The 25,074-nt window shown below is 43.9% G+C and overlaps 1 protein-coding gene across 1 annotated transcript in view; it reads right to left on the bottom strand.

Annotated features, from left to right (window-relative positions):
* Positions 1-1,456: 1,456 nt before the first annotated feature.
* Positions 1,457-25,074, bottom strand: part of VWC2L (von Willebrand factor C domain containing 2 like) — a 290,516-nt gene continuing 266,898 nt past the window's right edge. Inside the window, exon 4 of the mRNA XM_069733407.1 lies at positions 1,457-6,856. Coding sequence (XP_069589508.1) covers positions 6,708-6,856 — 149 coding nt within the window. The 3' untranslated portion in view covers positions 1,457-6,707. The remainder of the gene's footprint in view (positions 6,857-25,074) is intronic.

Below are 25,074 nucleotides of genomic sequence, written 5' to 3' on the forward strand. Positions count from 1 at the left end.
ACTCTGAATACAGACTTGTGACATCTCACAGTGCATGCTGTCAGGATTCTCCAGTGGCGGAGGGCGTGTGATCACAAGTAGGCAATTTGCATACATGCAGTCACATGTCAACTAGACGTGTGCAGCCTAGTAAAGGGGCACCTCTAGTCGGAAGGTGGCCGGAAGTATGCAAATTGCAAGACAGCCCTCCGGCATTGGAGGATTCTGACAGCACGCAGTGAGAATTAACATGTCTGCACTCACATAGTGACTACAGACTTGTACCTCAAGGCCGGACAACTCTTTTAAGGTGGTTGGACTATGAGCAATGTTTATCACTTATCCACAGGATAGGCCATATTTCTGTGATTACTAGGACTGCCACCAGTCACCAGAATGGAGGTTAGTTTCCCCAGTTAGAACAGAGTATGGTCATGCATGTGCACTACTACTTATAGCCAAAAAATGGCTTGTTGACAAGGCTGTACATAAGGTCTACTGGCAGAGACAGCCCAACAGTTCTACTCAACCTTAGTTTTGTGTAAGGGGAAAAATGTTAGTGTTATAAGTTCTAAGTCTTGGGATACGATGGCCTGGACTAACAATGCGATTTTCAAATATTCTCAAGAAGTTCTGAATTAATATAGTAAGGGTCCCCATTCAGAAACGGACATCAGCTACAAGGAGAGTCTGTGAAGGATCCAGCAGATCTATGTAATCCAAGGTCAGCCCATTGATGGCCAAAAACTGTGAAATGATTCATTGTCCCTGTGGTGATGCTGGCGGAGATGAAATGAATGCTTCTGGTTCCCACTTCCATTTCCACCACTCACAAATAATAGCCGGATTACTGATTATCATATTTTTGCAAACCTTCCACCCCAAAAAAGGGATAAAAAAATAAGATAAAAGAAACCTAAAGAAACACGCTCACAACATACAACAAATGGCAGTTTTAGATATTAGACAGTGGTTCAGCTTCCTTTATTTTGTAGCCTTCCCCAGGTTTAGCTATAGGGGGTGCCTATTTTTCAAGCTTTCCCAAGGTTTAGCTATAGGGGGTGCCAAGGTAGCCGTCACACCCAGGCTATGCTGTTTAAAGAGGCATAAATTCCCCCTCTGACATATAAATCACCCCATTATAATAAATGGCCCTTGGTAGGTAGGGGTCATATTACAGAATCTGTATGGGGGCTCAGGAGATTACATTTATATCCAAGTAGCCTTCACTTACAAAGTGACAAATCAAGATAACACTAGAGTTTTAGATAAGCCTGTCTATATAGCTGGGGGTTTAGCATAGAACTGTATAGCTGTTAATATCATAACCTCATAATACAGCCAAATCCTTCATAATAAAGTACCTTACCATTTTAAACCTTTCATATACCTCTCGTCCAAACATAAAAAAATGACTTATCAAAGTATTTCATCTTTTTCTCACCCCTTTCACTAAGTATAATAGGATTTAGAAGCCTTTTATTCTTAATCAGCTTTATTCTCTAATAAGCCTTATAAATGCATACAAATATATATGTAATAAAAATGTAATACCTTAAAAAACATATTTCGGACTGCCGACATTATTTTTACATCATTTGACCCTTGCTTATTTTTCTGCTTTTTGTCCCTTGATTCAGTAACGCTGTGGTGTGGTGGAAGGAGGGTAGTACTTCTAAAGGCTTCCGAATATTAGAATTTCCTAAGAATAATTTAGCCTAAATGCAGAAGCTGCAGAAGTTACTGCCATGTCATGTAAGAGTTGTGACACAATGAGGAAGCATGGAATAACTACTTGCAAAGCAGTATTTGGCTGAAGTGCCACATAGATAGACTGCTTTATGCGTATGACCACTAGTTAGGCACTTCTACATGGTTAAGACTTTTTGGCACTGCCATTAGGTTGGCACTGCAGTTTGGGTACGACTATGTTTGGCACTGCCATTGGGTTGGCACTGCAGTTTGGGCACTACTATGTTTGGCACTGTCATTAAGTTGGCACTGCCGTTTGGGCACTACTATGTTTGGCACTACCATTAGGTTGGCACTGCAGTTTGGGCACTACTCTGTTTGGCACTGTCATTAGGTTGGCACTGCAGTTTGGGCACTACTATGTTTGGCACTGCCATTAGGTTGGCACTGCCGTTAGGGCACTACTATGTTTGGCACTGCCATTAGGTTGGCACTGCCGTTAGGGCACTACTATGTTTGGCACTGCCATTAGGTTGGCACTGCAGTTTGGGCACTACTCTGTTTGGCACTGTCATTAGGTTGGCACTGCAGTTTGGGCACTACTATGTTTGGCACTGCCATTAGGTTGGCACTGCCGTTAGGGCACTACTATGTTTGGCACTGCCATTAGGTTGGCACTGCAGTTTGGGCACTACTCTGTTTGACACTGTCATTAAGTTGGCACTGCAGTTTGGGCACTACTATGTTTGGTACTGTCATTAGGTTGGCACTGCTGTTTGACACTACTATGTTTGGCACTGCCATTAGGTTGGCACTTCAGTTTGGGCACTACTCTGTTTGGCACTGTCATTAGGTTGGCACTGCAGTTTGGGCACTACTATGTTTGGCACTGCCATTAGGTTGGCACTGCCATTTGGGCACTACTCTGGCACTGTCATTAGGTTGGCACTGCAGTTTGGGCACTACCATTAGGTTGGCATGGCAGTTTGGGTACGACTATGTTTGGCACTGCCATTAGGTTGGCACTGCAGTTTGGGTACGACTATGTTTGGCACTGCCATTAGGTTGGCACTGCAGTTTGGGCACTACTCTGTTTGGCACTGTTATTAGGTTGGCACTGCAGTTTGGGCACTACTATGTTTGGCATTGCCATTAGGATGGCACTGAAGTTTAAGCACTACTATGTTTGGCACTGCCATTAGTTTGGCACTATATTTTGGGCACTACTATGTTTGGCACTGCCATTAGTTTGGCACTATATTTTGGGCACTACTATGTTTGGCACTGCTGTTTGTCTGCTGACGTATAGCTAGCACGTCTTCATAGGCACAACTATAGACATTGATATTTGGCTAGTAGCACTACATAGATGATACTATATGACTGGCACCAACTTATTGATAGGAAATCCATACGTGACTTAATATACTGTATGACCACTACTATGACAATGTTACGTCCTTTTATGCCATCACTATACCGTCGATCCCTGTATGTGGTATAGTGTGGGTATCACGTGACCCGAAATCTGTATATATACTAAAGACTGTGTGCATGGAAATTATTGGTCAAGTGGAATAACCTGTAAGATGGCTCCACGGTATTTTGCTATTTTTTCCCCAATTCTTATAGAGGGGTGTATAGGCTGTAGGACATAAGGTTTTATATTGATGTGTTCAGATGTTCCTCTCATACCTGAGACTCCTCCAGTCAACAACCAAAAACATGTTATGTGTATAATACTAATAGACAATGTCATTTGGTCATCCCTTTCCAGTAGGGTGTCGTTAGACACATGTGCCCAGGGGTGCCACAGTATATTGATTTGACCATGATTATCAGTCATTTTAGAAGAACAAGTGGGAAGAATTGGAGATGGACAAATCTGAAGAGATTAGATGTCATCAAATAATGCAAATTTATCAGGGAAATATTTATGGAAAATGTGCATTGAATGTTCTTCATTATGCACTGGGTCTACCTTCTAAACATTGATAGCTGTCCTAATGTGCCCACAGACCACCAAAACGATCCTTCATGCTTCATCCTCCTTTTGCCTTCCCTCTGGGCCAAGGCTTCTGGCCAACTAGGCCTCTGACGTTCCTGTGTGACCTGAAAGCCTTGGAGGACACACGTCATGATGTCATGTCCCGCAGCGCAATAGTGCGGCAAGCAGGGATTTCAAAGGTCTAGTTGGCCGGAAGCCTAGGCATAGAGTAAAGCAGGCTGAAGAAGATTTGTGTGAATGGAAGGCGAAAAGAAGGTATATGCTGACTGTACAGCAGGTGGCGAGGGCTAAGGGACAGAAGAGCGATGGGGTCAGTATTACTATTATTATTTTTAAACATTTCATTGGCCCTCCTCTATGGTTTAGCAAAATGTCGGCCAACTGGCTGACATTTTGCTAAAGTTGTGAGAAGCAAATTACAGAAAATCAGAATTCTGGAAAATAATATTTTTTTGTAAAATTTGAAAGAATTCAATTCCACCAGAATAAATATGCTGATCTCTAGGAAAAATCCTTTGTAGGATATTTTCATTAATAATATAATGCCCCTTTTGGTAATCAGTCAGATAAATCGGATCTCAGTTTATGATTGATCATACAATAATACAGCGGCCACTTATAGTGAATATCAAGTGAGATAATATGCCTCATCATGGATTCCCTGCTGTTTTGGTTATGATTTTCTAAGCTACTAAAGAATAGAAGATATTCAGGACATTATCTGCAAAATAATGATGAAAGCGGCAACAAATTGATGGAGGACATGCAACTCTTAGATGACAAAGCATCAAAAAGCGGAAAATTGCAATGCAAGTTTCGTAAGTAAATTGATTCCAACAAAACACTACTTGAATTCTTTAAGTGTTTTGAAGGTCTCTTGAAGTAAGTTATAAGTAGAATTCACTGATTTGACTTTTTTTTTTTACAAGTATCTTGATTAACATGATATAGTTGCAAAACCATTGAAATAAACTGATGTATTGTGAATATAACTTGCATATATGAGAAAGATTAAAGAGTATCTAAACTTTTTATGTAATTATTTTCCAGGCATTGCAAAGGTATGAATTTTTCCAATGCACAACTTTACATCATTACCTTATTTTCCATCCTTCTCTCTTAAACACTAAGTAGCAGAGCTCTTTCAATGCCCAAATCATGCTCTTTTAGAAGCCCCTTTTAACTGCTGCCCAGTAAGATCCTTAAAATTTATTAAAACAATTAAAGGATATCTGTCAGCAGATTTTTGCTATGTAATCTGAACAGCATGATGTAGGGACTGAGACCCCAATTCTAGCACTTAGTTTACAGGTTGCAGCAGTTTTGAAAAAAACAAACATTTTTTCTCTGTTGCAGATCTAGCAGAGCTCAAATGCTGAGCAGTGTGTAACCCTGCCTACACCAATGGTTAGCAGCATTCTGTCAATATACAATGTACACAGAAAGCTGCCAATCAGTGGTGGTTGGACCAGGAGTGATAATCTCCTGATGATAAAACAGTGATTATTTTGAAACTGGAAAATACAGCCCAGTAAGTGTCACATCTCTGTAATCCACGACTCTGTCCCTATATTATACTGTTTTGAGATTACATAGCAAAAGGCAGATGACAGATTCCCTTTAAAATATGGTGGCTCCCCTGTCGGAGTAAGTCCCATACACAGGCTGTTTAAATGTGGTGTATGGATCTTTGTGAGCAGCAGTTAAAAGAAGCTTCAAAAGGCACATGAACTGGGCATTGAAATCTGTGGTGTCTCTAAAATTTACCAAAGTTATTTATTTATTTAATAATATCCCTACTTCGTTTTTTCTGCAAAAAATGTGAAGGTATGTTATATATCCTCCCTGTACTCTAAATGATCAAATCTACTTGCTTTCACAGACTGAACAGACTTCGGTTTGCTTGGGAACCATACTATGTTATGTTTTCATATTTTTGCCATTGATTGTATTTGTTTTAAAGTGAAGCTGTCATTGGGAAATTACCTATTCTTTAAATGAGTTTTTTTGTGTTTAAATCATTTTTAAACATTTCTGCCTATGGTTTTTAGTTTTCTTTTTGTACATGTAACAATCTGTATTAAAAATAAAAAATAGAAATCTTCCAGTTTTCACATTGGCTACTGGGGCTTTATTACACCCTAATTTCCAATTGTTTCAGGAAACAACACATGTACATAGCCACAATGAACTGAGTTGACCCTCTCTTTTTGAAGTATCTAATGAGCTTATGAAAAAGTAATTGTGAAGGAAGGAGAAAGCAGGGTCAGTTGTGGCATTGTCTATTGTGATTGATGGATCCTGTGTTATCAGTATGGAGGTGTTACCTGTCATTGTAAGCCTGCCTATAATGATGTGGAGACTTCATGAAACCTCTTCCTCAAAGGATAGGAAGTATGAGTCTAAAAAAGCCCCAATGGTCATTGTGAAATTTGCCAGATTGCTCATTTTGCTTTAGTTTATAAATACACATCATGATATGAAAAAATTACAAATTTACATGGTCAAGGAAATATACACGTAACACGAAAACCTTATTTAAACAAATGGTGATTTTCTGATGATGGCTTTCCTTTACCGTGGCTACGGACTAGCATAGATTGTGAATTTTATTGGAGCACACAAATTCAAGGTTTGCAAAATATGGCAGGAAATAACAGGAGACTACAACGAAAGAAAAGATTGTCAGGTGAACTGGTCGGGAACCGATGAAATGGAACCATTGTTTCCTCACAGTGTCACACTAGAACGTCTCGGCGTTCTGTTTGGTTAAACCTTGTCATAAAATTGAAGCCGCCCCCAGAGGAGGACATTACGTGATGCAGAGCTGTGTGTGAAGTTCATGGCCGTGTACATAGCTGGATCCGGCACAATGTAACACCTTTACATAAGAAGGGGACATTTTTTTTGTGCCTGTATCCTCTGTCCTGCTCTTGTCCAATGTTTTTTGAAGTCTTAAGAGTTTATCTAGTCCGTGATCTCGGATGTAGAGGCCGCCCCTCACATATCTGGCAGAGGCACCGCATGTCTATAGGGTTTGCTTCCCATGGCACTCTCTTTTTGAACACTGTGCTGGTTTCCACCAGTCTCCGTTGTGGCAGTGACAAATGTTACAATCATCCACTTTGACTTCAATCCCTGCTGGGATGATAGTGGTGCCTGCAAAGCAGTTAGGTCCTGAAAATGGAAAAAAATATCAGAATTAAAATTGGATCAATATTGGTCCAATACATCTGAATACAGTGAAATGATCAAACTTGCCACAAACAAAAGACTGACTTACATGGCACAATATTCGGAAGCATCAGGAAATATTGATATTAAAAGGGATGTTAGGGATTTTATTTTTAACACTAGTAATGCTTTAAAGGGAATCTGTCACGCCAAAATTCACCTATAAGCTAAGGCCACCGCCATCAGCCACCATTCTGCAATGCTGTAGATAAGACCCCGATGTCACCTGAAAGAGAAGAAAACAAAGTTAGATTACACTCACCCAGGGGCGGTCCCACTGCGGTCCGGGTCCGATGGGCGTTGCGGTCCGGGTCCGGCGCCTCCTATCTTCATACGATGACGTCCTCTTCTTTGCTTCCTGCTCTGTTGAGGGCAGAGCAAAGTACTGCAATGTGCAGGCGCCGGGCCTCTCTGACCTTTCCCGGCGCCTGCGCACTGTAGTACTTTGCTCTGCCGTCAACAGGGCAGACAACGTACGCCTGCGACAGGAAGCAAAGAAGAGGACGACATCATACAAAGATGGGAGGCGCCGGACCCAGACCGCGACGCCCATCGGACCGTACCACAGCGGGAGTGCCCCTGGGAGAGTGTAATATGACCTGTTTTTCTTACCTTTCAGGATACATCGGGGGTTTATCTACAGCACTACAGAATGGTGGCTGATGGCGGTGGCCTTAGCTTATAGGCGAATTTTGGGATGACAGATTCCCTTTAAAAGAATATAATAACACCCACTTTACTAATCTCCACTTGCTCCGTTCCACTGCTGTCCAGGTCCCTCCGCCATGTTTGTACTTCTTGTTCCATCCAGGCAGACATGTCACCTCAATACTGACTCAACCGAACAGAAAGTACAGACACTAGTAGGGACCTGGGCAGGATCAGATTGGAAATAGAAAATAATTTATTTAAAGCATTCTGAGCATTTTTTTAATGTTTAGTGACTTTACAACTAGTGATGAGCAGACGTTGTCGGATAACGTCTTGTCCGAGCATGCTCGGGTGTTATCTGAGCATCTGGGCATGCTCGTATAATATTTGTGAGTCCCTGCGGCTGCATGATTTGCGGCTGTTAGGGAATCCCCACATGTGATGAGACTGTCTAATAGCCGCAAATCATGCAGCCGCAGGGACTGGAACATAATATACGAGCACGCCCAGATGCTCAGTTAACACCCGAGCATGCTCGGAAAATATGCTATCTGAGCACATTCGCTCATCACTATTTACAATTAGGGAGTTATCCGAGCATTGCTCGTGTCCTAATCGAGTATTTTCAACATGATCAAAAAAAAAATGTGTGAGTCACTGTCGCTGCATGTCTCGCGACTGTTTGGCCGGCTTCACACTTGCGAGTTTTACGGACGTAAGAGCGCAGAAACTACGTCCATAAAACTCGCAAAAAATACGGCACAATTATTCTCTATGCCCCTGCTCCTATCTGCCGTATTTTACTGATCAGTATTATACGGCTTTCTACGGCCGTACAAAATCGCAGCATGCTGCGTTTGTCACCGTACTGCGCAAGAAATACGCCAATGAAAGTCTATGGAAGCGTGAAAAATACGGATTTCACACGGACAAGCAGTGTGACTTGCGAGAAATACGCAGCGCTGTTAGAGAGAAAAGCCGGTAATTCAGTGCGGTGTACAGTAAAATCACACTGACAGCTTACAGTCCAATAGGTAGAATAAATGTGTACACATAGAATAGGTATATATATATATATATATATATATATATATATATATATATGTCAGTGAGACACATATATGTATATATATTAATATTTATTCCAGCGCTATACAGCTTGAAAGCCGGTAATTCAATTACCGGCTTTTTCTTTCTCCTTCCTAAAACCCGACATGATTTGAGACATGGTTTACATACAGTAAACCATGTCTTCTCTCCATTTTTTTTGCAGATTCCACACTACTAATGTCAGTAGAGTGTATCTGCAAAATTTGGCCGTTCTAGCTCTTAAAATAAAGGGTTAAATGGCTGAAAAAATTGGCGTGGGCTCCCGCGCAATTTTCTCCGCCAGAGTAGTAAAGCCAGTGACTGAGGGCAGATATTAATAGCCTGGAGAGGGTCCACGGTTATTGCCCCCCCCCTGACTAAAAATATCTGTCCCCAGCCACCCCAGAAAAGGCACATCTGGAAGATGCGCCTATTCTGGCACTTGGCCACTCTCTTCCCATTCCCGTGTAGCGGTGGGATATGGGGTAATGAAGGGTTAATGCCACCTTGCTATTGTAAGGTGACATTAAGCCTAATTAATAATGGAGAGGCGTCAATTATGACACCTATCCATTATTAATCCAATTGAATGAAAGGGTTAAATAAAACACAAACACATTATTTAAAATTATTTTAATGAAATAAAAACAATGGTTGTTGGAGTATTTTATTCTACGCCCAATCCAATCACTGAAGACCCTCGTTCTGTGAAAGAAAAAACATAATAAACCAACAATATACTTACCCTCCGCAGATCTGTAACGTCCAACGATGTAAATCCTTCTGAAGGGGTTAAAACATTTTGCAGCAAGGAGCTTTGCTAATGCAGGCTGCTCCTCGCTGCAAAACCCCGGAGAATGAGTCTAAATATAGATCAATGAGCTATATTTAGCTTCATTTGCGGTGAGGCGCCCTCTGCTGGATGTTTATAGATCGTGGGAACTTGCCTAGAAAGCCTGGGAGCTTTCTAGGAAATTTCCCACGATCTATGAACATCCAGCAGAGGGCGCCTCACCGCAAATGAAGCTAAATATAGCTCATTGATCTATATTTAGACTCATTCCCCGGGGTTTTGCAGCGAGGAGCAGCCTGCATTAGCAAAGCTCCTTGCTGCAAAATGTTTTAACCCCTTCAGAAGGATTTACATCGTTGGACGTTACAGATCTGCGGAGGGTAAGTATATTGTTGGTTTATTATGTTTTTTCTTTCACAGAACGAGGGTCTTCAGTGATTGGATTGGGCGTAGAATAAAATACTCCAACAACCATTGTTTTTATTTCATTAAAATAATTTTAAATAATGTGTTTGTGTTTAATTTAACCCTTTCATTCAACTGGATTAATAATGGATAGGTGTCATAATTGACGCCTCTCCATTATTAATTAGGCTTAATGTCACCTTACAATAGCAAGGTGGCATTAACCCTTCATTACCCCATATCCCACCGCTACACGGGAATGGGAAGAGAGTGGCCAAGTGCCAGAATAGGCGCATCTTCCAGATGTGCCTTTTCTGGGGTGGCTGGGGGCAGATATTTTTAGTCGGGGGGGGGGGCAATAACCGTGGACCCTCTCCAGGCTATTAATATCTGCCCTCAGTCACTGGCTTTACTACTCTGGCGGAGAAAATTGCGCGGGAGCCCACGCCAATTTTTTCCGCCATTTAACCCTTTATTTTAAGAGCTAGAACGGCCAAATTTTGCAGATACACTCTACTGACATTAGTAGTGTGGAATCTGCAAAAAAAATGGAGAGAAGACATGGTTTACTGTATGTAAACCATGTCTCAAATCATGTCGGCTTTTAGGAAGGAGAAAGAAAAAGCCGGTAATTGAATTACCGGCTTTCAAGCTGTATAGCGCTGGAATAAATATTAATATATATACATATATGTGTCTAATGACATATATATATATATATATATATATATATATATATATATATATATAGACAGTATATATATATATTTTTTTCTTTTTGGGACACATGGATCATTTCTATAGCGGTATGTTGGTTTTGCAAGCCTGCGAGAAAACCACGCAGTACGGATGCCATACGGATTACATACGGAGGATGCCATGCGCAAAAAACGCTGACACACCCTGCCTGCGGACCACTATTTTCGGGACATTTCAGCGTATTACGGCCGTAATATACGGACCGTATTTTCATACGCTGAGTGTGAAGCCGGCCTTTGACAGCGGCAGCACATGCAGAGATTGTCTAACAATCAGGCAATCAGCCGTGAGATATGCAGCGATGGTGATTCAAGCATTTTTTTCAAGCACGTTGAAATACTCGATTAGGTCATGAGCATGCTCAGATAACATTTTATCAGAGAATGCCCACTCATCACTATTTACAATCCTTTTTAAACTGAATACGTCAGCAGTTTTTGCTCTGAAATCTGAGGACAGCATGATGTAGGAGTTGAGACACTTAAATTAATCGAGGTGTTACTTGTTAAGCTATGTGCTGTTGCTTCCATGGAATGAAGGTTTTATCACCAGGACATTATCACTATCAGGACTACAGTGCATGTGAGCTCCTGGTCCGACCACACCTCCTCCTATGATAAGCAGCTCACTATCAATAGACAATGTACACAGAAAGCTGTGCTGTAGGCCGTGTTAGCTTTCTGAGCTCTGCTACATGCTACATCTAAAAACTCTGATTGTGTCACAACTGCTGCACTCAGTAAACTAAGTGACACATTGCTGAATTCAGGGTCTTTTCAAAAATAATGCTGCTCTCAGATGAGGTAGCAAAAACCTGGTGACATATTCCATTTAAGCAAATTTTACACATAAAGCTTTAGTTTACTAATTAATTGAACCCTCAGCTCTATGGACATTACTAGAGATTAGTGGATATTTTGAAATTCATATTTGCCAGCTTTGCCAAATTTTTCCCCAAAATTTGATTTGCGGCAAATCTAAATACCGCAAATCCTCTCTGTGCCAGGAATATACGTGTATCACACTCTGAGGTCTTGTAGCACTCTAATAAAGTCCTTTTGAGCACTTTAATGCAAAAACAAAATGATGTCAGAGGGGGACTAAGCTGCCCTCCCTGCTACCAGTGAGCAGAATTAAAAATGATGTTGTTAAGGTGCAGGTGCTACAGTATATCTCAAATCAATCGCCTGATAGTTACACTGACTCTGCAGATCCAGCACCTCCTTATCTCTTGTATCATATTATCATTCACAGACTTAGACTACCACTCCCATTTTCCATGTGCTTCAGCAATACACTAGTGGACGACAATCAGATTTAGGCTTTTTCTATCCCTATGTGAAATGAGCTGTACACACTGGCCTCCTATCCCTAGGCTGTGAAAAGTGGCCGCTGCATTCCCAGCCCTCAACTTTTATAATCTCTGTGACTGTCCCCCTGATTGGCTATGCTAGATCAGGGGTCCCCAACTCCAGTCCTCAAGGCCCACCAACATGTCATGTTTTCAGGATTTCCTTAGTCTTGCCCAGGTAATAATTGCATCACCTGTGCAATGCAAAGGAAATCCTGAAAACATGACCTGTTGGTGGGCCTTGAGGACTGGGGTTGGGGACCCCTGTGCTAGATCATAAGATGCAATAGCTGCAATGCATTTTGGGTAAGCTTGCTTGGCCACGCCTGACATCATGAGCTCACTCTTTTGACATGGTTGCTGCAATCTTCAACAGTATGTGTAAACTGCATTGGGCACTTTTTCTGTGCGATCCCCACAAACCAAATTGCAAAATTGTTCAAATTAACAGTCAATTAACAGTGAATCAATCGGCTCATCTCTAGACTTTACCTATTTTTTCCAATTCTCTGGTTACCCCCCTCTCCCCCCCATTTTAAAGCACACACCCAATAAATGTAGCCCTTAACTGCAGCCAGCCTCATTAATGAAGGTGCCTTGCCTATTCTTTGTGGGAGCCTTTTTTCCTAATTTTTGGGGCCACCTCAGTTGAGGTATTAATGCACTTAATAAAGCTGTTTGACCCCATCATAAACTTCCTGCCCTCCTGATACCTGCAGTGACATATCTACTGTGTGAACAAACGATGGAGCATATTAAAGGTACCTTCACACTGAGCGACTTTAGAACGATAACGATAGCGATCAGTGACGTTGCAGCGTCCTGGATAGTGATATTGTTGTGTTTGACACGCAGCAGAGATCAGGATCCCACTGTGACATCGCTGGTCGGAGCTAGAAGGCTAGAACTTTATTTCATCGCAGGATCACCCGCTGACATCGCTGAATCGGCGTGTGTGACGCCGATTCAGCAATGTCTTCACTGGTAACCAGGGTAAACATCGGGTTACTAAGCGCAGGGCCGCGCTTAGTAACCCAATATTTACCCTGGTTACTATTGTAAATGTAAAAACAAAACACTACATACTTACATTCCGGTGTCTGTCGCGTCCCCCGGCATCAGCTTCCCTGCACTGTGTCAGCGCCGGCCGGCCGTAAAGCAGAGCACAGCGGTGACATCACCGCTCTGTTTTACGGCCGGCGCTTACACAGTGCAGGGAAGCTGAAGGCGGGGGACGCGACAGACACCGGAATGTAAGTATGTAGTGTTTTTTTTTTACATTTACAATGGTAACCAGGGTAAACATCGGGTTACTAAGCGCGGCCCTGCGCTTAGTAACCCGATGTTTACCCTGGTTACCAGGGGACTTCGGCATCGTTGGTCGCTGGAGAGCTGTCTGTGTGACAGCTCTCCAGCGACCACACAACGACTAAACAGCGACGCTGCAGCGATCGGCATCGTTGTCTATATCGCTGCAGCGTCGCTTAATGTGACGGTACCTTAAGACTTATCATGCCTAATCTTTCTGTTCCGCAAATCTCCAGTCAGCAGAGTTTCAAGCGAGTCTAAAACACAATTAGTTGTCTTATCCTACTTAAATTAACATATTCTAACAAATATTTTTCTGACGTATATGAATCTGTCACCAAGTTTTTGTTTCCTCATCTGATAGCAGCATGATGTAGGGGCAGAGACCCTGATTCCATTGATTTGTCATTTAATGGTCTGTTTGCTACATTTTTTATAAAATCACTGTTTTATACTACTGCAGATCTACCAGTTCTCTGAATGCTGAGCGCTATATAACCCCGCCCACACCACTGATTGGCTGATTTCTGCTTATGAATTGTGAACACAGAAAGCAGTCATGTGGGCGTGGCTGGACTACCTGTCAGCAGATCAAGTAGTCCTCTACTGATAATCTCCAGCTGATAAAACAGTAGTTTTATAAAAAGTACACTAAGCAGTCCAGCAAGTGATACATTGGTTAAAGATTCCCTTCAAGTCTCTCAGGAAACTGATTTGTATAATTTATGGGATCGGAAGTCATATTAATGATACAGACAGGATATGCAGACATTTTAAAATGTCAATTATGTTGCATGGCGGTGTAGATATTCCAGGAGCACATAAAATGGAGGCTTTAAGACTGGAGTTTATTAAGTGCTGAAAATGGTGTAATATATGTTCAGCCTAAACTTTGTGATTTAGGGTATGCGTGTGCACATTGGGGGCGTAAGCAGCAGACTGTGAATTTATAAAAGATGCAGGCTACTTAATGAATGCAGCACATCTTATCAGTGGCCAGAAATACTACTCCAGTCAATGAGCATGAAACACCAGCATTTTTAATAAATTGACAGGCAGGTGAAGCCACGCCCCATATTGTACTGGCTCCTCCCCATCTCCACCCCATTCTGGAGTAGCTGCTTCAAACCGGGTGATAATGCAAAATATCACAACAAAAAATTGTGACTTTTCAAAGCTTTGATGCATCAGACCCAAAGTTTAAAATGTGAGCGCATGAGGCTTCCCTGGATAAATGATTCCTCTGGAGTCTGATGTTTCTTGGGGAAGCGATTTTCCCAAAGGTTAATTACCTCTATCATGTCAATCCCCATTTTCTACCAAAGGTCTGTGATTAATGCGCTGCCTTCACAATGTCACTGTCTTTGTTCCCTTTTCTTACTACTAATTCCTGATTGCGACTGATAACATATTTTACTTGTTTGTAAGTCTTGGGGGATGGTCTCTCTACAAATTTGGGGGTCTTTTCCCCAGGATAGTCACTATTCTATTTGTATTTACCGACATTGTAACATTATTGCCTGGTAAGCTCCCATCCTCCATGATGATAATATTGCCGGCTTATCTCGTTTCATTTAGGCAGGCGGATATTCATAACCTATGGATGACATTGTTAATTACATCTATTTTTGTAATGCAGTCACATGTATCTGCAACTTGTCCACAATAAAAGTCCCGTGTGTGGGCTCTCCACCGTGTATGGGCTCTCCACACCGTATGGGCTCTCCACCATGTATGGACTCTCCACCACGTATGGGCTCTCCACCATGTATGGCCTCACAACCATGTATGGGCTTGCCACCATGTATGAGCTCTCCACCGTGTATGGGCTCTCCCCAGCGTATGGGCTCTCCACAGCGTATGGGCTCTCCACCACATTTGGGCTTTCCACCAAGTATGGGCTCTCCACAGCGTATGGGCTCTCCACCACATTTGGGCTTTCCACCAAGTATGGGCTCTCCACAGCGTATGGGCTTGCCACCATGTATGAGCTCTCCACCGTGTATGGGCTCTCCATTGTATATGGGCTCTCCACCATGTATGGGCTCTCCACAGCGTATGGGCTTGCCACCATGTATGAGTTTTCCACCGTGTATGGGCTCTCCACCATGTATGGGTTCTCCACAGCATATGGTTAAATAAATAGGGCAGCACACTGCAGCGCCAAAACATGCAAACTCCGCCTCCTAGCTTCAGGTGTTTTAATTATAGTAGGTCCAATACCCCTCCACATAGAGAGAGAATTTGAGTCCAAGAAGAGGTTTCACATGTACCCGTTCAGATGGAGACGTTTATTCTCAGTGAGGTAGGTCAAACGTAGGACCTCGTATAAGAGAGATGCCTTAACGTGGCTACAAGGTACACATAAAATTGGCCATTTTTGTGCGCTAAAAGCTCTCATTTTTCATATTTCTAGTGCAGTAATGCAGTTCAAATTTCGTTTTTTCAAGTTTGCATGTTTTGGCGCTGCAGTGTGCTGCCCTATTTACTTAACTATATACGAGTTGGCGACTCTGGGTTCAGCACCTGTTCACACTCAGTCTATGTTTGGATGTGCAGGTCAGGTTTTTGAAATGTATTCTCTAGCCTTCTGATCGTGCACTCCCCGCCTCCTAGCTTCAGGTGTTTTAATTATAGTAGGTCCAATACCCCTCCACATAGAGAGAGAATTTGAGTCCAAGAAGAGGTTTCACATGTACCCGTTCAGATGGAGACGTTTATTCTCAGTGAGGTAGGTCAAACGTAGGACCTCGTATAAGAGAGATGCCTTAACGTGGCTACGAGGTACACATAAAATTGGCCATTTTTGTGCGCTAAAAGCTCTCATTTTTCATATTTCTAGTGCAGTAATGCAGTTCAAATTTCGTTTTTTCAAGTTTGCATGTTTTGGCGCTGCAGTGTGCTGCCCTATTTACTTAACTATATACGAGTTGGCGACTCTGGGTTCAGCACCTGTTCACACTCAGTCTATGTTTGGATGTGCAGGTCAGGTTTTTGAAATGTATTCTCTAGCCTTCTGATCGTGCACTCCCCGCCTCCTAGCTTCAGGTGTTTTAATTATAGTAGGTCCAATACCCCTCCACATAGAGAGAGAATTTGAGTCCAAGAAGAGGTTTCACATGTACCCGTTCAGATGGAGACGTTTATTCTCAGTGAGGTAGGTCAAACGTAGGACCTCGTATAAGAGAGATGCCTTAACGTGGCTACGAGGTACACATAAAATTGGCCATTTTTGTGCGCTAAAAGCTCTCATTTTTCATATTTCTAGTGCAGTAATGCAGTTCAAATTTCGTTTTTTCAAGTTTGCATGTTTTGGCGCTGCAGTGTGCTGCCCTATCTATTTAACTATATACGAGTTGGCGACTCTGGGTTCAGCACCTGTTCACACTCAGTCTATGTTTGGATGTGCAGGTCAGGTTTTTGAAATGTATTCTCTAGCCTTCTGATCGTGCACTCCCCGCCTCCTAGCTTCAGGTGTTTTAATTATAGTAGGTCCAATACCCCTCCACATAGAGAGAGAATTTGAGTCCAAGAAGAGGTTTCACATGTACCCGTTCAGATGGAGACGTTTATTCTCAGTGAGGTAGGTCAAACGTAGGACCTCGTATAAGAGAGATGCCTTAACGTGGCTACGAGGTACACATAAAATTGGCCATTTTTGTGCGCTAAAAGCTCTCATTTTTCATATTTCTAGTGCAGTAATGCAGTTCAAATTTTGTTTTTTCAAGTTTGCATGTTTTGGCGCTGCAGTGTGCTGCCCTATTTATTTAACTATATACGAGTTGGCGACTCTGGGTTCAGCACCTGTTCACACTCAGTCTATGTTTGGATGTGCAGGTCAGGTTTTTGAAATGTATTCTCCACAGCATATGGGCTTGCCACAATGTATGGGCTCTCCACAGCGTATGGGCTATCCACCACATTTGGGCTTTCCACCATGTATGGGCTCTCTACCGTGTATGGGCTCTCCACCATGTATGGGCTCTCCACTGCGCATGGGCTCTCCACCGCGTATGGACTCTCCACCACATATGGGCTCTCAATCGCGTATGTGCTCTCCACCATGTATGGTCTCTACTGCGTATGGGCTCTCCACCATGTATGGACTCTCCACCATGTATGGCCTCACAACCATGTATGGGCTCGCCACCATGTATGGGCTCTCCACCATATGTGGGCAAACCACCATGTATGGGCTCTCCACTGTGTATGGGCTCTCCACCATGTATGGGCTCTCCACCATGTATGGCCTCACAACCGTGTATGGGCTCGACACAGTGTATGGGCTCTCCACCATATGTGGGAAGCCAACATGTATGGCCAAGCCACCATGTATGGGCTCTCCACTGTGTATGGGCTTGCCACCGTGTATGGGCTTGCCACCGTGTATTGGCTCTCCATCGTGTATGGGCTTGCCACTGCATATGGGCTCTCCACTGTGTATGGGCTCGCCACCGTGTATGGGCTCGCCACTGTGTATGGGCTCTCCATCATCTATGGGCTCACCACAGTGTATGGGCTCTCCATCATATTTGGGTAAGCCACCGTGTATGGGCTCTCCACCATGTATGGGCTCTCCACCATATGTGGGCAAGCCACCGTGCATTGGCTCTCCACTGTGTATGGGCTCGCCACCGTATATGGGCTCTCCACGGTGTATGTGCTCGCCACTGTGCTTGGGTGCTTGGGTTCTCCACCTTGTATGGGCTCTCCACCATGTATGGGTTCTCCACCATGTATGGGCTCTCCACTGGGCATGGGCTCTCCACCGTATATGGGCTCTCCACTGGGTATGGACTCTCCTCCGTGTATGGGCTCTCCACTGTGCACGAGAACTCCATCATAAATGGACTCTCCACTGGGTATGGGCTCTCCACAGTGTATGGGCTTTCCACCGTGTATGGGCTCGCCACTGTGCATGGGCTCGCCACTGTGCATGGGCTCTCCACCGTGCTTGGGCTCTTCACCGTGTATGGGCTCGCCACCATGCTTGGGCTCACCACCATGCATGGGCTGTCCACCGTGCTTGGGCTCTTCACCATGTATGGGCTTGCCACCATGTATGGGCTTGCCACCATGTATGGGCTCGCCACCATGCATGGGCTCTCCACCGTGCATGGGTTCTCCACCATGCTTGGGCTCTCCACCGTGCATAGGCTCTCATTGTGCATGGGTTCTCCACCATGCTTGGGCTCTTCACCGTGTATGGGCTCACCACGTGCATGGGCTTGCCACTTTGTATGGGATCTCCATCGTGTATGGGCTAGCTCACTGACAGATTCTCATTAAACCCATTCTGCAGCCAGCAATAGCCAGCACAACTAAAAGGCTATAGAAGATGAACATTGTTTAATGAAGTCCAATTGCAAATTATTTTTAGCCTAAATACATGCATTTGGAGAGAGGCACCCTCTGCTGGTTGTCCTCATATGAACTCGAGCCTGGGAGCTTTCTAGGAAAGTTTCCACGATCTAGGAACAATCAGCAGAGGGCGCCTCACCGCAAATGAAGGTAAATATAGGTCATTGACCTACTTTACCTTCATTCCCCGGGGTTTTGCAGCCACAAACAACATTGCATTAGCAAAGCTCGTGGCTGCAAAATATTTTAACCCCTTCAGATGGATTTACATCGTTGGACTTTACAGATCTGTGGAAGGTAAGGATATTGTTGGTTTATTTTGTTATTTTTGTTACAGAACGAGGGTCTTCAGTGATTGGATTGGGCATTGAATAAAATATTACAACAACCTTTGTTTTTATTTCATTAAAATACTTTTTAATAATGTGTTTGTGTATTTTTTTAACCCTTTACTAGTATTGGATTAACCCCTTCATGACCCAGCCTATTTTGACCTTAAAGACCTTGCCGTTTTTTGCAATTCTGACCAGTGTCCCTTCATGAGGTAATAACTCAGGAACGCTTCAATGGATCCTAGCGGTTCTGAGATTGTTTTTTCGTGACATATTGGGCTTCATGTTAGTGGTAAATTTAGGTCAATAAATTCTGTGTTTATTTGTGATAAAAACGGAAATTTGGCGAAAATTTTGAAAATTTCGCAATTTTCACATTTTGAATTTTTATTCTGTTAAACCAGAGAGTTATGTGACACAAAATAGTTAATAAATAACATTTCCCACACGTCTACTTTACATCAGCACAATTTTGGAAACAAAATTTTTTTTTGCTAGGAAGTTATAAGGGTTAAAATTTGACCAGCGATTTCTCATTTTTACAACGAAATTTACAAAACCATTTTTTTTAGGGACCACCTCACATTTGAAGTCAGTTTGAGGGGTCTATATGGCTGAAAATACCCAAAAGTGACACCATTCTAAAAACTGCACCCCTCAAGGTGCACAAAACCACATTCAAGAAGTTTATTAACCCTTCAGGTGCTTCACAGCAGCAGAAGCAACATGGAAGGAAAAAATGAACATTTAACTTTTTAGTCACAAAAATGATTTTTCAGCAACAATTTTTTTATTTTCCCAATGGTAAAAGGAGAAACTGAACCACGTACGTTGTTGTCCAATTTGTCCTGAGTACGCTGATACCTCATATGTGGGGGTAAACCACTGTTTGGGCGCACGGCAGGGCTTGGAAGGGAAGGAGCGCCATTTGACTTTTTGAATGAAAAATTGGCTGCACTCTTTAGCGGACACCATGTCACATTTGGAGAGCCCCCGTGTGCCTAAAAATTGGAGCTCCCCCACAAGTGACCCCATTTTGGAAACTAGACGCCCCAAGGAACTTATCTAGATGCATAGTGAGCCCTTTAAACCCCCAGGTGCTTCACAAATTGATCCGTAAAAATGAAAAAGTACTTTTTTTTCACAAAAAAATTCTTTTAGCCTCAATTTTTTCATTTTCACGTGGACAACAGGATAAAATGGATCCTAAAATTTGTTTGGCAATTTCTCCTGAGTACACCGATACTTCACATGTGGGGGTAAACCACTGTTTGGGCACATGGTAAGGCTCGGAAGGGAAGGAGCGCCATTTGACTTTTTGAATGAAAAATTATCTCCATCGATAGCGGACACCATGTCGCGTTTGGAAAGACCCTGTGTGCTTAAACATTGGAGCTCCCCCACAAGTGACCCCATTTTGGAAACTGGACCCCCCAAGGAACTTATCTAGATGCCTAGTGAGCACTTTAAACCCTCAGGTGCTTCACAAATTGATCCGTAAAAATGAAAAAGTACTTTTTTTTCACAAAAAATTTATTTTCGCCTCAATTTTTTCATTTTCACATGGGCAATAGGATAAAATGGATCCTAAAATTTGTTGAGCAATTTCTCCCGAGTACGCCGATACCTCATATGTGGGGGTAAACCACTGTTTGGGCACACGGCAGGGCTCGGAAGGGAAGGCGCGCCTTTTAACTTTTTGAATGGAAAATTAGCTCCAATTGTTAGCGGACACCATGTCGCATTTGGAGAGCCCCTGTGTGCCTATGCAATGGAGCTCCCCCACAAGTGACCCCATTTTGGAAACTAGACCCCCCAAGGAACTTATCTAGATGCATACTGAGCACTTTAAACCCCCAGGTGCTTCACAGAAGTTTATAATGCAGAGCCATGAAAATAAAAAATAATTTTTCTTTTCTCAAAAATGATTTTTTAGCCTGGAATTTCCTATTTTGCCAATGGTAATAGGAGAAATTGGACCACAAATGTTGTTGTCCAGTTTGTCCTGAGTATGCAGATACCCCATATGTGGGGGTAAACCACTGTTTGGGCGCACGGCAGGGCTCAGAAGGGAAGGCACGCCATTTGGCTTTTTAAATGGAAAATTATCTCCAATCATTAGCGGACACCATGTCGCGTTTGGAGAGCCCCAGTGTGCCTAAACATTGGAGATCCCCCACAAATTACCCCATTTTGGAAACTAGACCCCCAAAGGAACTAATCTAGATGTGTAGTGAGCACTTTGAACCCTCAAGTGCTTCACAGAAGTTTATAACGCAGAGCCATGAAAATAAAAAACAAAAATTATTTTCTCAAAAATGAATTTTAGCCCGCAATTTTTTATTTTCCCAAGGGTAACAGGAGAAATTTGACCCCAAAAGTTGTTGTCCAGTTTCTCCTGAGTACGCTGATACCCCATATGTGGGGGTAAACCACTGTTTAGGCACATGCTGGGGCTCGGAAGTGAAGTAGTGACGTTTTGAAATGCAGACTTTGATGGAATGCTCTGCGGGCGTCACGTTGCGTTTGCAGAGCCCCTGATGTGGCTAAACAGTAGAAACCCCCCACAAGTGACCCCATTTTGGAAACTAGACCCCCAAAGGAACTTATCTAGATGTGAGGTGAGCACTTTGAACCCCCAAGTGCTTCACAGAAGTTCATAACACAGAGCAGTGAAAATAATAAATACGTTTTCTTTCCTCAAAAATAATTTTTTAGCCCAGAATTTTTTATTTTCCCAAGGGTTACAGGAGAAATTGGACCACAAAAGTTGTTGTCCAGTTTCTCCTGAGTACGCTGATACCCCATGTGTGGGGGTAAACCACTGTTTGGGCACACGTGGGGGCTCAGAAGGGAAGTAGTGACTTTTGAAATGCAGACTTTGATGGAATGGTCTGCGGGCGTCACATTGCGTTTGCAGAGCCCCTGGTGTGCCTAAACAGTAGAAACCCCCCACAAGTGACCCCATTTTGGAAACTAGACCCCCAAAGGAACTTATCTAGATGTGTGGTGAGCACTTTCAACCCCCAAGTGCTTTACAGAAGTTTATAACGCAGAGCCGTGAAAATAATAAATACGTTTTCTTTCCTCAAAAATAATTTTTTAGCCCAGAATTTTTTATTTTCCCAAGGGTTACAGGAGAAATTGGACCGCAAAAGTTGTTGTCCAGTTTCTCCTGAGTACGCTGATGCCCCATGTGTGGGGGTAAACCACTGTTTGGGCACACGTGGGGGCTCAGAAGGGAAGTAGTGACTTTTGAAATGCAGACTTTGATGGAATGGTCTGCGGGCGTCACGTTGCGTTTGCAGAGCCCCTGGTGTGCCTAAACAGTAGAAACCCCCCACAAGTGACCCCATTTTGGAAACTAGACCCCCCAAGGAACTTATCTAGATATGTGGTGAGCACTTTGAACCCCCAAGTGCTTCACAGACGTTTACAACGCAAAGCCGTGAAAATAAAAAATCATTTTTCTTTCCTCAAAAATGATGTTTTAGCAAGCAATTTTTTATTTTCTCAAGGGTAACAGGAGAAATTGGACCCCAGTAATTGTTGCGCAGTTTGTCCTGAGTATGCTGGTACCCCATATGTGGGGGTAAACCACTGTTTGGGCACACGTCGGGGTTCGGAAGTGAGGGAGCACCATTTGAATTTTTGAATACAAGATTGGCTGGAATCAATGGTGGCGCCATGTTGCGTTTGGAGACCCCCTGAAGTGCCTAAACAGTGGAAACCCCTCAATTCTACCTCCAACACACCCCTAACCCTTATCCCAACTGTAGCCGTAACCCTAATCACAACCCTAACCCCAACACACCCCTAACCACAACCCTAACCCCAACACACCCCTAACCCTAACCACAACCCTAATTCCAACCCAACTCTAAGGCTATGTGCCAACGTTGCGGATTCGTATGAGATTTTTCAGCATCATTTTTGAAAAATCCGCGGGTAAAAGGCACTGCGTTTTACCTGTGGATTTACCGTGGATTTCCAGTGTTTTTTGTGCGGATTTCACCTGCGGATTCCTATTGAGGAACAGGTGTAAAACGCTGCGGAATCCGCACAAAGAATTGGCATGCTGCGGAAAATACAACGCAGCGTTCCCGCGCGGTATTTTCTGCACCATGGGCACAGCGGATTTGGTTTTCCATATGTTTACATGGTACTGTAAACCCGATGGAACACTGCTGCGAATCCGCAGCGGCCAATCCGCACCGTGTGCACATAGCCTAATTCTAAAGGTATGTGCACACGCTGCGGAAAACGCTGCGGATCCGCAGCAGTTTCCCATGAGTGTACAGTTCAATGTGAACCTATGGGAACCAAAAATCGCTGTACACATGCTGCAGAAAAACTGCACGGAAACGCAGCGGTTTACATTCCGCAGCATGTCACTTCTTTCTGCGGATTCCGCAGCGGTTTTAGAACTGCTCCAATAGAAAATCGCAGTTGTAAAACCGCAGTGAAATGCGCAGAAAAACCGCGGTAAATCCACGATAAATCGGCAGCGGTTTAGCACTGTGGATTTTTCAAATCCGCTGCGGAAAAATCCGCATAGGACCAGAATACGTGTGCACATACCGAAACCCTAACCCTAGCCCTAACCCTACCCCTAACCCTAACCCTAGCCCTAACCCTACCCCTAACCCTAGCCCTAACCCTACCCCTACCCCTAACCCTACCCCTAACCCTAACCCTACCCCTAACCCTACCCCTAACCCTACCCCTAACCCTAACCCTAGTTCTTACCCCAACCTTAGTGAAAAAAAAAAAAATTCTTTATTTTTTTTATTGTCCCTATCTATGGGGGTGACAAAGGGGGGGGTCATTTACTATTTTTTTTATTTTGATCACTGAGATAGGATATATCTCAGTGATCAAAATTCACTCTGGAACGAATCTGCCGGCCGGCAGATTCGGCGGGCGCACTGCACATGCGCCCGCCATTTTGGAAGATGGCGGCGCCCAGGAAAGAAGACGGACGGACCTCGGGCGGCCAGGTAAGTATAAGGGGGGGGAGATCAGGGCACGGGGGGGGCGTCGGAGCACGGGGGGGTGGATCGGATCATGGGGGGGGGTGGATCGGAACACGGGAGGGAGGATTGGAGCACGGGGAAGGATTGGAGCACGGGGTGAGGGATCGCTGTGCGGGGGGGGTGGATCGGAGCACGGGGGGGGGTCGCTGTGTGCGGGGGGGGGGATCGGAGTGCGGGGGGGTTTGATTGCAGCACAGGGGGTGTGATTGGTGCACGGGGAAGCGGACAGGAGGACGGGGGAGCGGAGCACAGGACGGAGGGGAGCGGACCACAGATCGGGGGGCTGGGGGGGCGATCGGTGGGGTGGGGTGGGTGCACATAAGTGTTTCCAGCCATGGCCGATGATATTGCAGCATCGGCCATGGCTGGATTGTAATATTTCACCAGTTTTTTAGGTGAAATATTACAAATCGCTCTGATTGGCAGTTTCACTTTCAACAGCCAATCAGAGCGATCGTAGCCACGAGGGGGTGAAGCCACCCCCCCTGGGCTAAACTACCACTCCCCCTGTCCCTGCAGATCGGGTGAAATGGGAGTTAACCCTTTCACCCGGCCTGCAGGGACGCGATCTTTCCATGACGCATATGCTGCGTCATGGGTCGGAATGGCACCGACTTTCATGACGCAGCGTATGCGTCAAAGGTCGGGAAGGGGTTAATAATGGATAGGTGTCATAATTGACGCCTCTCCATTATTAATTTGGCTTAATGTCACTTTACAATAGCAAGGTGGCATTAACCCTTCATTACCCCATATCCCACCGCTACACGGGAATGGGAGGAGAGTGGCCAAGTGCCAGAATAGGTGCATCTTCCAGATGTGTCTTTTCTGGGGTGGTTGGGGGCAGGTGTTTTTAGCCAGGGGGGGGGGGGCAATAACCGTGGACCCTCTCCAGGCTATTAATATCTGCCCTCAGTCACTGGCTTTACTACTCTGGAGGAGAAAATTGCGCGGGAGCCCACGCCAATTTTTTCCGCCATTTAACCCTTTAATTTAGTAGATAGAACGGCCAAATTTTGCATATACACACTACTAACATTAGTAGTGTGGAATATGCAAAAAAAAGGGGGATATGA

This window comes from Ranitomeya imitator, chromosome 7 (genome assembly GCF_032444005.1).
Source record: "Ranitomeya imitator isolate aRanImi1 chromosome 7, aRanImi1.pri, whole genome shotgun sequence".
Classification (NCBI taxonomy): Eukaryota; Metazoa; Chordata; class Amphibia; order Anura; family Dendrobatidae; genus Ranitomeya; species Ranitomeya imitator.